The 15,744-nt window shown below is 38.5% G+C and overlaps 1 protein-coding gene across 1 annotated transcript in view; it reads right to left on the reverse strand.

Moving 5' to 3' along the window:
- LOC143647615 (uncharacterized) overlaps positions 1–14,998 on the reverse strand; it is a 70,602-nt gene extending 55,604 nt beyond the window's left edge. Inside the window, exons 1-2 of the mRNA XM_077117468.1 lie at positions 14,894–14,998; positions 14,199–14,284 (exon numbers count right to left, since the gene is read on the reverse strand). Coding sequence (XP_076973583.1) covers positions 14,199–14,284; positions 14,894–14,998 — 191 coding nt within the window. The remainder of the gene's footprint in view (positions 1–14,198; positions 14,285–14,893) is intronic.
- Positions 14,999–15,744: the final 746 nt, after the last annotated feature.

Raw genomic sequence — 15,744 nt, forward strand, 5'->3', positions numbered from 1 at the left:
AACCTAGATTGCATCGGATTTCACCAGAGCAAACAGGTTCTGTGTGTCCAGCATCAGAAAGCCAGGGCTAAAAATGAAAATAAGGTGCCTGGTATGAAACTCAAGGAGAGATAGAAACCAAATCAAAGGCTTTTATAGGAACCAAAGGCTGGAAAGAAAAGCTGAGGTAGGCTTCCAGAACAGAGAGAAAAGGAATGGATTATTGCATCCATTTGGTGAACTCAAGACACAAGAAGCCAAAAGTTGTAAAACAAAAATGGAAGAGGCCCCCAAATTCAGTTGGGATGTCAAAACTGGTCTTGTGCAAACCCTGCCTCTTCCCAATTCCTGTGAGTATTTGATTATCCCTGTGCTCTGCAGTCTTTCAACTATATGATATAATTTATTGCATTTTGTATCAAAATTTGCATATTTACATGTCTAAATCAAAAGGACCTTGTACTTCTTACAAAGAGTAAACACTCAAAAAAAATTATATTGAATGAGATGCTCAAGTATGAGTCTTTAAATTGCCATATATGATGATATCACCATGGTGATGGGTCAAAAACATTTGTTGAGAGCAGCAAAACCCTAATCCTTGACTGGTAGGGATGAGATGCCACTACACATTCTTGTTGAAACCAGAATATTCACTAATGGGGAAAATTTTACTAGATCTGGGTTGCTATTTTGTACACCTGTGGTCAATGTTGACTTTCTTCTACTTTTTCCTCTCTCTCTCTCTTCTTTTTTAAATATTGAGAATATCGCTAGTAGCTGGAGGAATAAGTGGGCTGATAATTATCTTCCAGATCATCCAGAATTCTTTCTCAACTTTAAATCTATTCAATCATTCAATAATTATTTGTTTTGAGCAAGGAACTGTACTAAACACTTGGGATACAGTGATAATTGAGTGTGTGAATTGCAGGTGAATTGTTGTTTTATAACTTTTTTTTTAAAGAAGGAGGTATCTTATACATGATACATATAAACATGGGTACTTACAGATGCTGACTGATGATGAGCTGAGAAGATTCAGAAGGTGATATATGTCAAAAACTGTGAAGGTTTCAAGATTTTACCCTATTTGCAAGTTAACAAGTTAGCCTGGCACAGTTTTATGGATGCTAGCAGAAGACATGTGACTCCTGGTTCAGAATCAAAAGACTTAATTATTGACAGCAGGTAGCATGAAATTCATGTTCATGCTCGTTCCTCAAGTCTCCTAAGTCTCATGGAGATGAATGCTGTTAATGCATTGACTTTTGTCACAGCTGAGGAACCCTGAGTTTAGGACACCCCATCTATTATGGACTTCAAGCAACCCATCTAATCTTTGCCCTTGAGAGAGATATTACCCTTATTACACAAAATAGCAAATGAAACTTATCTCTGCTCTAAAGAAAAACACTATCTTTGCTTCCAAGGCTGTTTGTTCATACAGACATTTTTGAAAAGGCGGTATAGAGCAAAGATGTATCAGTAGCTCTGCTTGTTAGATGTACAAAAATGCAAGACATCCATGGAGAGCCAATAGAAGAATGGTACAGGTTAATGCTAACTTGGAAAAAGAGGGAGATGTCTAAAAGAAAGAAATTGAAAGGAGGATAAATTAAGAAAAGCAAATTATAAAGAATAAAGCTAACACAGCTAGGATAAGAATCTTGGGTCTAATTAAGTAAGAGAAGTAGTTAGAGAAAAACAAGTAGAGAGGTTGACCTATGCTCAAATCAAGGAGAGAGAATAATTCAAAAGACTCCAGTGAGAAATAGAGAAAATCTTAAAGCTTCTTAGGAAATACAGAGTTCATCTGAAAGAGCATTTTCAGGTTGCAGTACCAACTTGAAACAATCTTTTTCCTTCCAAAATCATGTTGCTAAGAAACAGTACCTAGTGAATCAAGGGATAAATAGGGATAAAGGTAAAAAGAAGAGCCAAGTTTATCTTATTTGACTATTACAAAAGTGTACACTAAAACTAAAACTAAAATGCTCTACTTGTAATGTACTGACTCAGTAAATGGGGGTGGAGGATGTTATAAAATAATTTATGACAAGAAGTTTTGTGGGGAAATTTCTTCAAACTGTGACTCAGGGATCTTCTTTCCATCTTGGGGTAATACCATTGCTAAGGGTCTCTCCAAGTTGAAAAGAAAAGAAGCTAGCTGGAAACTTGCCAGACACAATGCACAATGGAGGGATATATATGGGAGGAGCAGGACCCTAACCCGAAAGTGAATTCAAAAAAAGACATCAAAGGAGGGAAGAAATGCAGGTCAAGGACATGGCCTGGAAATCTCAAACCAGGGTGCACTGGATCAAGACATTTCAGTCACTCAGGAGACTTTTCCTCAAAATCAGGCAGGGAAGAGTCACCTGGGGTGTGTTTTTCTGTCCTTGCCAGCTCACTGACTAATCTAAGGAAGGGTGAAAATAGAGAATTTTGTTTCCTCTACCCTGGCCATCCAGATGAGAACTACTAGCTGGCTGTGTTCCCAAAGCCTAGCATTATGATTATCATCAACTCCCTTGTGCAGGTACACTCATTCTTTTCCTCTAATCATAAGTAATTATACCCTTTAGTTTATCCTTTTATTTCCTCCATAGTCAGAATGCCCCAAGGCAAGTAAAAAAACAAGGAAATGCAGTGATCCAGGAGATTATCTTTGCTGAAGAAAGAACCTCCCTTTCATCCTTGGGTAGAGGAAACAGAAGTTAGGCACAGAGCAAGTGATGGGTATAATGCATCTGCAGTAGCCATCATTCTTCTAAAGATTCTCTTGACCTGGACTGAAGTTCTACACCCTAATTCATCCCTTGGGTAAAAGGGCTGTGTGGTTATCTTAAGATTCAAATATGCAACAAGATCTTGAAGAAATTCTTTGCCCCTGAGCATCTTGATTTTAAGTTCTTTCCAATGCTTATCCAACTACCAACCCCCATGTTTATACTCCAAATACAGAGATTCAACATTTGTCTATTTATTTGTTTAACAGCCTCACTTCACATCCCAACTTTAAATTGAGAGCCCAAAGCTGTTTAAATTCTGCCATTATCCTAGTTAAATCCCAGGGCTTTCAAGAACCATGAGGAAGCCTCCGTGCATTTGGACCTGGCAATTTAATTAAAATTACATGTGTGACTCAATGAAAATAGAATGCCACGATGACTAAAAGTGTTGCTCATTATGTCCCCTCAATTCTTTATACCCTTTCAAAAAAAATCTTTCTGTTGATTTCTTAGCTATTTAAATGGCATTATTATTCTAGTCACAAGTGAGGTTTGGATATTCTGAATGAATAATGTGTTGGTATGACCCAGATGGGGGAAGGAGCCCCAAGAAATGCTCTTGAGACTGACAGAGAGCATTGGAGGACATGGCATGTGAGACAGTTTGGTTCTTTTTTTTTTTTTTTTCCTGCATGGGCAGGCACCGGGAATCTAACTTAGGTCTCCGGCACGGCAGGGAAGAACTCTGCCTGCTGAGCCACCGTGGCCTACTCAAAATAGTTCTTTTTTGTTTGTTTTTTGTTTTGTTTTGCATGGGCACACTCTGGGAATAGAACACAGGTCTCTGGCCTGGCAGGCGAAAACTCTGCCACTGAACCACCATTGTACCATCCTTGGTTCATTTTTGCAAAAGGTATGGAAGCAGCTGCATATCTGCTGCAAAGGATAAACTCCCAAATCCCAGTGACTTTATAGAATGACATATGGCTGGGAGTGGAAGTGTTATGCCTGGTAGGCCACCTTATAAGCAGTGCTTATAGAGACACAGACCCTATCTGTCTTGGAGCACTTCCCTCTTCTAGTGGCACATCCACCTATAGATGAAAGAAGGGAGGGTAGTAGATCATGAGCAGTCCTGGAAAATGTCATCAATCACTTCTGTCCATATTCCATTTGCTATAACTCACCGTACACCCCACCAATGTGTGAGGAAAGGTTGGGAAATGCAATCTAGGTGAATGCCCAGAAAGAACAGGACTGACTTTTGATACAGCCAGTCAGTTTCTGCCATTAGCTATTCTTAAAATTAGAAATGTAGTTGTAGCATTCTCACTTTGGATCCTCAGCATTCACAAATTATTGCCAAGCACCTTCTTCTGCTCCATCTTTCTAAGTGAAATTGCTGCTCAAGAAGCCTGTGTATTGCTTAGAGATCCTGTATGCCTAATCTTCCTTCCACCTATCCCCACCTCCCTCTCCCAACTCATATGGTAACGGTGCTGCTGGTGACAGTGAAGTGTTGCTTGGGGTGGATGGGGGGCAAGTGACCAGTGTGAAATGTAGCTTAGAATACTGAATCTGGAGTTTATCACTGTTGACTTTCCAACATCTTCCACATCCCTGGTACTCCAGAGCTGATTTCTTCCTGTTTTCTTAATTTACCAGCCTAAGCTTATTTTGAAGACAAGTAGGCTTTCCTGACACTCTTTCTATGGTGAATACATGCCAACTTGAGGATACAAAATAGATTTAAAAATAGTACCTTTTTCCCATACTTGACTTTCAAGAAAATAGGTATAGGTATATTCTTGTGTGAGATAAAAATGGTGCCTATCCCTTCCACCCAGATTCCCCTTCATTTTAAATTACTTCCTTCCTCCCACTATTTTCCAGACCATCTGAATTGTATCAATCTCAGGCATATGGGGAAGTGGGTACTACCGGATGGCTATTGTCAGTCAGGAAATAGCTACCATTCAAACACTTTGCTAATGATCATATTTGATGTGACAAAATGGATGTGAATATTAAGTTTGAACCATCTCGGCACCATCTCAGATTTTTAAAAAACAGGCCTGAGAATGACAGCTTTGCATAAACCTCTTTCTTTCTATTTTCTGTGATTCTGACATATTCACATTCCACCAAATAAGAGTGAAAACCACCATCCACCCACTCACCAGGCGTTCACTTTATATATAGCTATAGATATTCAATGCAAAACAAAAAAGAAAAGAACTCATGTAACATAGAATTTGTGGTGGGGATTTGAGGAGAGCAGGGGCTAACATTTTTATATTAAATTCTCAGTCCAAGTCTTGGTTTTGTAATATACTCTTTAAGGTACAACATATCCTTGTATTTCAGCTTCTTGTTTATTCATTCATTCACTCATGCATTCAATATTTATTGCGTAATCCCTGAATACCTGGGATTCTGCTAGGTTTGGGGAATTTAGAGTGGAATGATATGGTCCTTGAAAACAGAGGTCAAAGTTTTGTGGGTGCTGTTATAGAATTATGTAATGATAACTATTATATCCAGGGAAGGAGGAGAGTGAGAAAGGCTGCATAGCTTAGATGCTTTGTCAACAATTGGGTATTATCCATACTGAAGGCTTTATCTCACATGCCTTTGTATTGACTTCTCACCAGGGGCCAGGCATTGTTTGGGGAGTGACAAATGTAATGAGACCTAAGCCTGCAGAGATTGTTCAGAGTTTAGAAGGCCTTATGTACTGTGCATGGATTTTGGCCATGATGTCTGAAGTCTTTTTGAGCAGAGAGTCACAGGATTAGTTTCTCAGAACTCTGTCTTACTCACCATCCTAGTGTGGAACACAAAAGGATTACACATATTCAGAGGTTATGCCACTACCTGGCAACTCATTTATTTATTCAATCTCAGGCTCTTCTTAACATCATACAATGAGATATTTCTAGACCTTTATCTAAATGATTGGGGTCATTCAGTTCTATTTGTATTCTCAGCCTGAACATATTCCATGTTTCAATCATGGTGAGAAAAAGCATTATTCTTGGCTTAAAGTTCTCTTCTCCATTTCTTTTCACTCTTTGGATATTGTGAAGTTCCTGAAATCAAAGCACGTGCACTTAATTTGAGGGGTCCGGGAGGTACAATATCTAGAAAAGATGTAAGGAGTCATGGCATGTCCCTTGGATTCTCTGTAGACATCAAAGCACAGAACATGAACAGGAAAGACATGGCGACCCCTTGAGTTTTCATGCTTCTAAGACTGCTGGGCTGGTATTTTAAACAGGAAACACTTGCCTCCAAGTTCTGGTTGTAACTCATTGTCTTCGACCACTGACCACCAACCACCCTCATTTCAAGAAATTCTGTTCTAACAGTTAACTAATTCTGACCTAGGTAGGGTTAGCCTTCAAGACACATACTTTTTTTTATGGAACAATCAGAATACAATGGTCTCTTGTGACAGTCACTAAGAAAGCCAAAGTCTTTCTCTCTGCCCTACTGCCTTACTCAGAGGCCCCAGTAGTTCAGGGAGAAATTTTAACTCAAAAGACAAACTCGCATGGATCCCTTCTGAAATTTTACAGGGAAGACTCATGGCATTCCCTTATACCCCCAATTCCCCTAGATATACTGGGCCTAGAGTACCTTCCTTGTTATAGTGCTCTGGACCACACCAATGAGAACAGGCTGAGCAGTGTGTTCTCTTTCATTGGGTTACTGGGATCTGCTTGCCTCATCAGTGTCAGATAACCTGTGGCAAGTAACACCAGCGTTCAACTCCCAGAAAGTCCAAGAAAGTCCATAGAGTTATATTTGGGGTTTTTGGCTGTTGTGGTAGCTTTCCATGGATGGGTGGGCAAAGCAAAACTTTTGCAGGAATGAGCTACACTTTCCTTTTCTTCCTTACTCTGGACAATTTTTTTGGGGGGGGAGGGTCACTTTTAGGAAGAGTACTCAATTTCATTCTAACAGAATGGAGACCTTATTTAGAAATTCTAGCCCATATCAGTCCCAGGTAGACTTAAATAACACCTCATATGTTTAAAGCTCCCTTAGGTAAGTGTTCTCTGAACCAAGTCTATGCAGCTTGTCTCTCACTAACATCACAGACACTCAGTAGGGTGATTTGCACAGCTTTCCAGTTTTCTCCTTGGCCAAAAACCTGCTCAACGATGTTTAGACATTAAGAATGATGACTTAAATGTCATCACTTTGAGGATGCCAAGAACCTCAACATGGGGGCCTCTGAGACATCCCATTTCCTTTCAGCATTTACTGGGCTCATGAACCTGGTATTGTGAAGTATCACAGTGGCATTCTTTAGTTAAGGTTTATATGCTTTCTCATCAGCACCAGAGAAGCACACCCCACCCACCCAATCCCAACTTTCTATAATTATTTCCCTGAGAAATAGGAGAAATACTTTCCTTAAGAGCAGTGGTAGGGAGTTATGACAACTTGCAAGCAGGGCACCTCCCCCAACTATATTTACTATGCCGTCCAGAGTTTGCAACTCTCCCTTTAGAAATGAGGTCATCCTTTTTAAGTAATCTATATCAAGAGGGATGGATTTGTGGATCATGTTTCATGACTCTCTCGGGGAAACCAGTTAGGGACAATAGACTGGTGTGCCTTACAAACACCGAATCAGAGTCACTACCTACTTGTCTCTTAGCCACGAGAATATGTCTTCAGTGCTTCCAATTCAGGTCATAACGATGCTTGCTATTTTCTAAACTTAATCACAGATTGCAGGTTGTTCTGCCATCTAAGCCTTTAAGATGGGTTATTTTCTGTCTTCCTGAACCACAATGTTGACAATGTAGTTCCATCTAGAATTAGGTGAGAATGATGTGAGGAAAATATGCTTGAGTCTAGTCTGTGCTAATATACCTGTGATGTATCCTAAGCTGCAGCCAGACTCAGGTTAGCACAATCACAAATGGCACTCGTGCTTAATGATGGTGTCTACTCTACTGGTTCAGCTCAGACTATTCACTGCTGCTCACAAGCCAAAGCTCCTTGCGACCTTCTTGACTGATGTCCAGGGACTGCTCTTAGAATTAAAGTTATCTAAAAGTTCTATAAAAGTAAGTGCTTCAAGCTATTGAAGAGATGGGCCCCCTCCAGACAGTTGAGGGACTCAGGTCCTAGGTGTAAGCAACCTGGGAGTCTCTCTCATAGGAAGACAGTGGTTATCTGGAGAAAATTCTGACTCACCAAGATTCTTGGGAACCTCCAAGTGTCTTTCATAGCAACCCAACAATCTCAAGTCTCTTTCATCCCTTTGTACACACATTTTTCCTTTGTTCAACAAATAATTAGTCAATATGCCCTTTATTGGAAACATTGCTCCAGGCTAGAGGTTCCAGGCTAGAAAGTTCCAAATTTCAGCTTGCATCAGAATCACCTTATCAGCTTTTTAAAATACAGATTGCACAATTTGTGTTTCGGTAGATTTGCGGTAGGTCCCAAGAATTTGCATTTATAACAAGTTTCCAGGTGATGATCATGCTGCTGGTCTGGGAAGCACAATCTAAGAACCACTCTTCTTGTTACTATAAAGAAAAAACTTTAGAAAAAGAAAAATATTTGCCCTCCTGAAAATTAGACTCTTTTCTGTCACAATAGGAACCTTGGTGGCTCATTAAAACTGGAATTCAACAATTCAAATCATTAGCAAAAGGAAAATTGGCTTCTCTTTCCTTAGTGCAGGATGAACTATATCCTCATAAAACAATTGCTTGATCTCTGTTCCCTGTGAGCTGACATGGTCAAATGGTCATATCACTCTTTAAAATGCTATAAAGAATAAAACAAACTCAATCTTCATTTTAAAGGAGGTAAACATTCACTTCATTTTACATGAGTTTTAGGAAGAATTCTTTTGTGAAGGATGAATTGTAGGAAGCAAGATTGAAGGTAGGAAAATCAGTTAGGAGACAATTGTAGTAAATTTGGGAGAAACAAATGAGTGAATGCAACAGTATTGAGGCAGATAAAAGAGAAGTTATAGAATTAGAAGCAACAGGATTTAGAATCTAGATTATGAGTTGAAAATGAGTTTGACATCTGCCATTCACTAAAATTGGTAATGCATAAAGGAAAACAGGATTGGGGAAAAGAAAATGAGTCCAATTTTAGACAGGTTGAGTTTGAGGTTCCTAAGGACTTCCAGATGGGAAAGGTCTACCTCTAAAGAAGTAGAGATCAGGGTGAATTTTAGACTGTAGATAAAGGTTCATGAGCCATACCTTATATATAGCAGTATTGGAATATGGTAGCAGAGAAAATGCACAGGATTAGAAAGCCATGGTCAGAACTTGTGGCACATCAGTATTAAACGTGTGGACAAAAAGGGAAGCCCACAGAGGAGACTGAAAAGAAGTATCGAGGGTGGGCCATGGTGGCTCAGCAGGTAAGAATGCTTGCCTGCCATGCCCGAGGACCCGGGTTCGATTCCCGGTGCCTGCCCATGTAAAAAAAGAAAAGAAATATCGAAGGAGATCCAGCAGGGAACAATGTCCCAGAAGCCAAAGGAGCAAAGCATTCATTGTGCTTATTGCCACAGAGAAGACCAACAAGATGAAGACTGAAAAGAGCTCATTAGATTTGGCAGTTAGGTCATCTAAGAACTTTGTTCAAGTGTTAGGACAGACATTTAATTTCAACCGAATGAAGAGTACGAGAAGTTGTGGAAGTGAAGGAAGTGAGTAAGCACTGTTCTTTTGAATAGCTTGGCTGTGAAGTGAAGGACACAGGGGTTTTGTTTTTTGTAAAAAAGAAATGTGTTTATATGTTAAGGGGAAGAATCTAGATACAGGAGATGAAGAGGTTAAAACGCAGGAGAGAGAGAGAGAGGGAATGAGAATACTTAAGAACATAGATGTGTGAATTCTTTTTGAGCTGGAAGTATTTCTCTTCCTTGAAATTGAAAGGAATAGAGGCAAGGTTGAGTGCACTAATTGTCTGTCTGTAGAATGAAGAAGTCCTCAACTGATAGTCTCTAACTTTTTAATGAAGTGAAAGGCAAAGTTGTTTGCTGAAATGGAAAGGAGATGCAATAGTTTGCAGAGGGAAGTTCTTTGGAAGAATCACTGTGGGGAAAGAAACAACCACTGGGGACACATGGAAAAAATCAGAGTGGTGCTGAGAATCTAAGAAGGGTACCAGACCATGAATTTGTAATGGCACCATTTCTCTCAACAGCATTCAATAACTCAAGCAAAGAGTGGGGAAAGACAATTGAAGGATGACTTATGGTTATTTACATCATCAGAATGACAACAGGGCTAGAACAATAAGGATGCTGACAAATAGGAATTAAATGATAAGGTATGAGGTATAGGATACTTATGGACACTTAGTGAAACTGTGAGAGTGAAAAGGTAGAGTTCAAACTGTTGGAAAGTGAGCAACTGAGAACTCAAAATTAGGAGGAACAGCATTCCGTAGCTGGTGTTTTTATTTATTTTTCATTTATGTAACACTTGCTGTGATCTAAACATTGTTTAATATTAATTCATTGACTCCATCCAACAACACTATGAGCTACTATATTGTTACAGCCCCAATTTACAGATGCAGAAATCTGAGGCACAGAGAAATTTAATTGCATATGTTCAGAAAGATTCTAAATGATAGAGCTGGGATTTAAACAAAGCAGTTTGACTCCAGAAGCTGTACTTGTAATCTACACTTTATGCAGCCTCCCCATTGAGGTTTTAGATTTTAGAGTTACTGTAGGCCAGTAGCTCTTAACCTTGACTGCACCTCAAACAAGTCACACCCAAGTATCAGAATCTCTGGGGGTGAAGTTCAGGGATCAGTACTTTTTAAAGCTCCCCAGATGATTCTAATGTGCAGCGAGATTGATACACTCTGATCTAGACCTAAGTGAAGCAGCAGCAAAGGCCAATATTATTATATTGATGGACAAACCAAGATGGAGGAAATCCAACTCTAGAACAACACTAACAGAAAAATGCTGCCAGCCAGGTGGATGTGGTTGAATTCAGAATCTCTAAGACAATTAGATGGAATACAGATTAAAAATGAAAAAAAAAAAAAAAAGGCAAAAATCAAGATGATAAACTCTTTAGAGGACAGTACTGACAATTAATATCCAAGTTCCATTCCCTAACCTTGACTATAGAGTAAAATGACTCTAAAATATTGAATGACCTGCCTCAGAAAAAACAGGTCTTTTTTTCTCAGGGTCATGACGTATTCCAGAATAAAGCCCTCTTCCATTTGGTACTAGAGTTGGGGGTTGGCGGGGGGTCATGTGCTTACCTGCTTGCTCCACCTGGGTCCCCTGAAATGAAGTCTGTCAATAAAAGCTCACACATGTACCTAAAGCGCAAATGCCCTGGTAAGAAAACAAGCCTAAATACCTTTATAAGGGACCTATGTCAGCTGACCCAATTTTTATCAACATTAATAACCAAGTATGATGAATAAATAATGTATTTCATTGAAACTAAACTGGTATCAATTGTGGAACACATTCTTTTATAAACTACTAAAGAAAAACAAAGAGCACTGCCAATTGAAACTGTCACACACTGTTGATTCTAATATGTATCCTGGTTTCAGAGATATTAAAATCTGAAAAAAAAAGAATGAGCATCTTAGAATAGAGGAAATCAATGTAAAAGCTTTCAAGAAAAAAGGGGAAGGCATTATTAATAAAGGAATAATAAACAGATTGTCATCCTACTTCTACTCGATTTCATTAGATTTAAAAGGCAATGCAGCAAACACCTTCAAACTTATAAGGGAAAAAAACAATATAAGCATAGCATACTCTGTGCCCAGCAATATATCAACAAAGTATGAGGGCAAAGCCCCAATATTTTTAGGCATGCAAGTACTCAGACACCTTATGTTGCACAATTCATTTCTGAAAAAATATAATGTATGGAGGGCCACAGTGTCTCAGCATGCAGAGTATTTGCCTGCAATGTTGGAGACCCAGGTTCAATTCCCGGTGCCTGCCAATGGGAAAAAATATATATATATCTATTTATATATATATATACATATATATATATATATATATATATATATATAACTTGTGGAACTCTACAGCGAACTGAGCTTCTAAAACTATTACCTGGGCTTTTATAACTATGGTTTAAGCCAGGGGCATAAGGTGGGAAAAATTCCAGGATGACTGCTGTGAAATAAGATGGGAAAGCAATGGAGTTAAACTAGAACTACAGAGGACTGAAAAAAGGATATTTTCAAGAAGAAAAATGATTCTCCATAACAAACAGAATGTATGGATAAAGTAAAATTTTATCATTCTTTTAACAACATGAGAAACAATTAGAAATTCCAGAAAAAATATGAAAACTGTACTATATATATGAAGCAAACTAAAATATGGAATGATTTAGACCAATTGATGGAAGTAAGATTTTCTGTGAGAGATATATTTATTCCACAGGCTCTGGCTTATTGACCTAAGAAAACATTTACCTTCTCCACAGGTGTAGTCACACAATTTTGTTCTCAAGTGAATGATATTTATACAAAGTTCTGGAATTTAAATACTTATGATCAACTCCACAAACAAAGCACAGATGTATAATTGGCACTAATTTTTTACCTTACATGGAAAGCTAGAAATACTGGCTATAGTGTGGTGTATATGTGAGTGTGTACATATAATAGAATGTTAAATCTACTCTTTTAAGTTATGGAGGTAACTGGTAGGAGAGCTAAAAAAATAAAATCAAAATGAGTGTGAAGAGCGGATGAAGTAGGAAAGTTAAAATGGACTAAATTCTAACTACTTAAAGTTGTTCAATACAGTAATAGAGATTGCTCTAGTTTGCTAGCTGCGAGAATGCAATATACCAGAAATGGAATGGCTTTTAAAAAGGGGAATTTAATGAGTTGCTAGTCTACAGTTCTAAAGCCAAGAAAATGTCCCAATTAAAACAAGTCTATAGAAATGTCCAATCTAAGGTGTCCAGGAAAAGATTCCTTGGTTCAAGAAGGCCAATGAAGTTCAGGGTTTCTCTTTCAAGTGAGAAGGCACATGGTGAACACAGAGTTTCTCTCTCATCTAGGAGGGCACATGGTGAACATGGCATCATCTGCTAGCTTCTTCTCCTAGCTTCCTGTTGCATGAAGCTCCCCGGGAGGCATTTTCCTTCTTCATCTCCAAATGTCGCTGGCTGGTGGACTCTGCTTCTCGTGGTCATGTTGTTCTGCTCTGCTCTCTCTGAATCACACAATGTTTCCTCTTTTATAGGACTCCAGTAAACCAATCAAGACTCACCCAAATGGGTGGAGACATGTTGTCAACCAATCCAGCTTAACAACCACTCGACTAAATCACATCATCCAGGTAGATGATTTGATTACAGTTTCAAACATACAGTATTGAATAGGGATTATTCTACCTTTATGAAATGGGATTTTGATTAAAATATGGCTTTTCTGGGGTCCATACATCCTTTCAAACCAGCACAGAGATATATAAGTGTAATTATTTAGAGTAATAGAGCTCATCAATAGGAGAGCTAATAATAAAAATGTCCGAAATGGATTACTTCTTAGAAATGGGACTTGAGAGAGAGAAAGAGCATTAAAAAATGTCAAACCTATGTTTGGTGCTTAGATTTTTATTACCACAACTTTATGATAAAAAAATTGGCAGTCAAGAGGATAGTAAAATGTAGGGGGCTACAAAAGTGAAATCACTCTTTCACATAGGCAATGTCTGTGTTGCCACAGCTATAAGGAGAGTCTTGGTGCTGATGTGGAGATACCTGTAAACCACATTATAACCAGTAACTTCCACAATCTCTCCGCTGTCAGTTTATTTTGTTATACATTACCTCTAAAAAAGACAGAATTGATTTTTATTTCTTTTTCCCTCATCCCCTAGCGGAGTCTCTAATGAGCAGCAAAATGACCAAAAGGAAAGCTACTTCAGGAAAGAAAAGAACAATCTAAAGACCCCACTAATCTTCAGACCTGAAAACAAGTCCCTGAATAATTGGGAGCTGACCATTCTAGAGAATTCATGGCCACCACAATTCAGGGCCCCTTACACAATTGAAAGGATGGATTCTTTTATGAATTTGGTAGAAATTTAATAAGGCCTGTAGCATAAGGAGGCTAATTTTAAAGGTGAGGCTTAGGGTAGATTTACTGTAAAATTACATCAATTCTAATAAAGTTCCAATAGCTATGCCTGGGACAAAATGTAAGAGGTGACTCATGGGCTCAATGTATCATAGGTAGGGTTGAAAAGTGCCTGACACCTGAGGTTTAACTGAGAACAGTAAGTAAATTCAAGGTGATGTTTTCAGCTGAGTCCTGGGTAATCTCTGATTCAGACACTTGTATTGAACAAATGCTTCTCACATCATATCTTACTGTTTAGTGATCAAATGAGTGGAATGTTATGTGCAAGAACAAGAAATCCTACCGGCTAATAGATGAATGCAGACAGGGAGAGCTTACCTTCCCATCTGCTGCTCCTGGCACTCATTAGTCACACTGGCATTTAGGAAATGGCAGGTAGGTGTAAGAGTTGGTGGGAAATGAAGCTATGGAAGAAGAGGAAAAAGAAAGGAAATGTTTTTCCCTAAACAATCATGGTATGTGCTATAGAAAAGGAAAGGGGGAAAGTTTTCCAGGCCCAGTGATGACTCTTTCACTGAACAAGTCTATGTCTGAGTGAAAACTCCAGCCTTGATATGCATAGATATACCTATGGGAGAGGCATTCATTCCTTTGAGAATTTAATATTTACAGAGACTTGTGCCCAGAAAAATGAGCACATGCTTATATATCTAAAATTTACACACAAGATCTGGGGGTCTCTGAATCACTCCCAAAAGTTTTTTAACCTACCAGGAGTCCATAAACTTACTTATCCCCCTACCTGTAACAAATCTGCTTGACCTGATATGTTTGTCTTTAGAAAGTGTCACCAACTGGGCATATGCAACTTGGGGGTTATTTTTTTTTTTTACTGATCATTCTCATTCTCTTACCTGATTACCTTGTGGCCAGAAGTGTGAATGATGGCTAATAAATGTTATAAGCAAAGTATTTGGGAGGCTAAATAATATGACAGCAGAACTAGTACTAGTAATCATAGTAACTTAAACTTGGGGGTTATTTTTTTTTACTAATCATTCTCATTCTCTTACCTGATTACCTTGTGGCCGGAAGTGTGAATGATGGCTAATAAATGTTATAAGCAAAGTATTTGGGAGGCTAAATAATATGACAGCAGAACTAGTACTAGTGATCATAGTAACTCATACTTACTGCCCCCATTATGACCATGCAGTATTCTAAGCACCTTAAAAACATTAATTCATTTATACCTCACAGCAACCCTAGAAGGTCAATACCACAATTATTTCCAGGAGGAAACTGAAACATAGACTGTTAAGATAATTTGTCCAATGTCCCAAAGCTAGCAAGTGGCAGAGCCAGAATTTCAACGTGAAACTAAATGTAAAACCTCATCCCTGGGATCATTAAAACAAAGCTCTCAGGCTTCCCAAACATTTTCAGTTCATGATACCCTTACGCACATTTCAGAACAAACCACAAGTCTCCCATCCACCAGTTAAGGCACTTGTTCACCTTTACCCCACACTTTAAATCAAGTTATATAGAGATACTGACTCTCACAAAAACACACATACATAAAACCAAATGCTAGCCAAGCTCCCATGCTTCACACACTTAATTTTCACCAACTTCATTTTTCATGCCTTCTCAACCAATGCTGACAAACAGACCAATAAAAACACTCAGAATATTTCCACCTTATGAAAAAATTTAATCAATGGGAGTTGAAAAGATTCAGACTCCTCCCATTCAGAATTCATATTCAGTTGAAAATGTTGTATCACATTATCCATAGGAACAAGATACAAAGACATAATTTTTTCCTATGCATTTATGGAAAACTTTAGGCTATGGTTTCCAAATATCCTCTACAAAAATATAGAGGCGATTGAGAAATTAAAAAGTTAATTTAAAATAT

The sequence above is a fragment of the Tamandua tetradactyla genome, chromosome 10, assembly GCF_023851605.1.
Source record: "Tamandua tetradactyla isolate mTamTet1 chromosome 10, mTamTet1.pri, whole genome shotgun sequence".
NCBI classification, from domain to species: domain Eukaryota; kingdom Metazoa; phylum Chordata; class Mammalia; order Pilosa; family Myrmecophagidae; genus Tamandua; species Tamandua tetradactyla.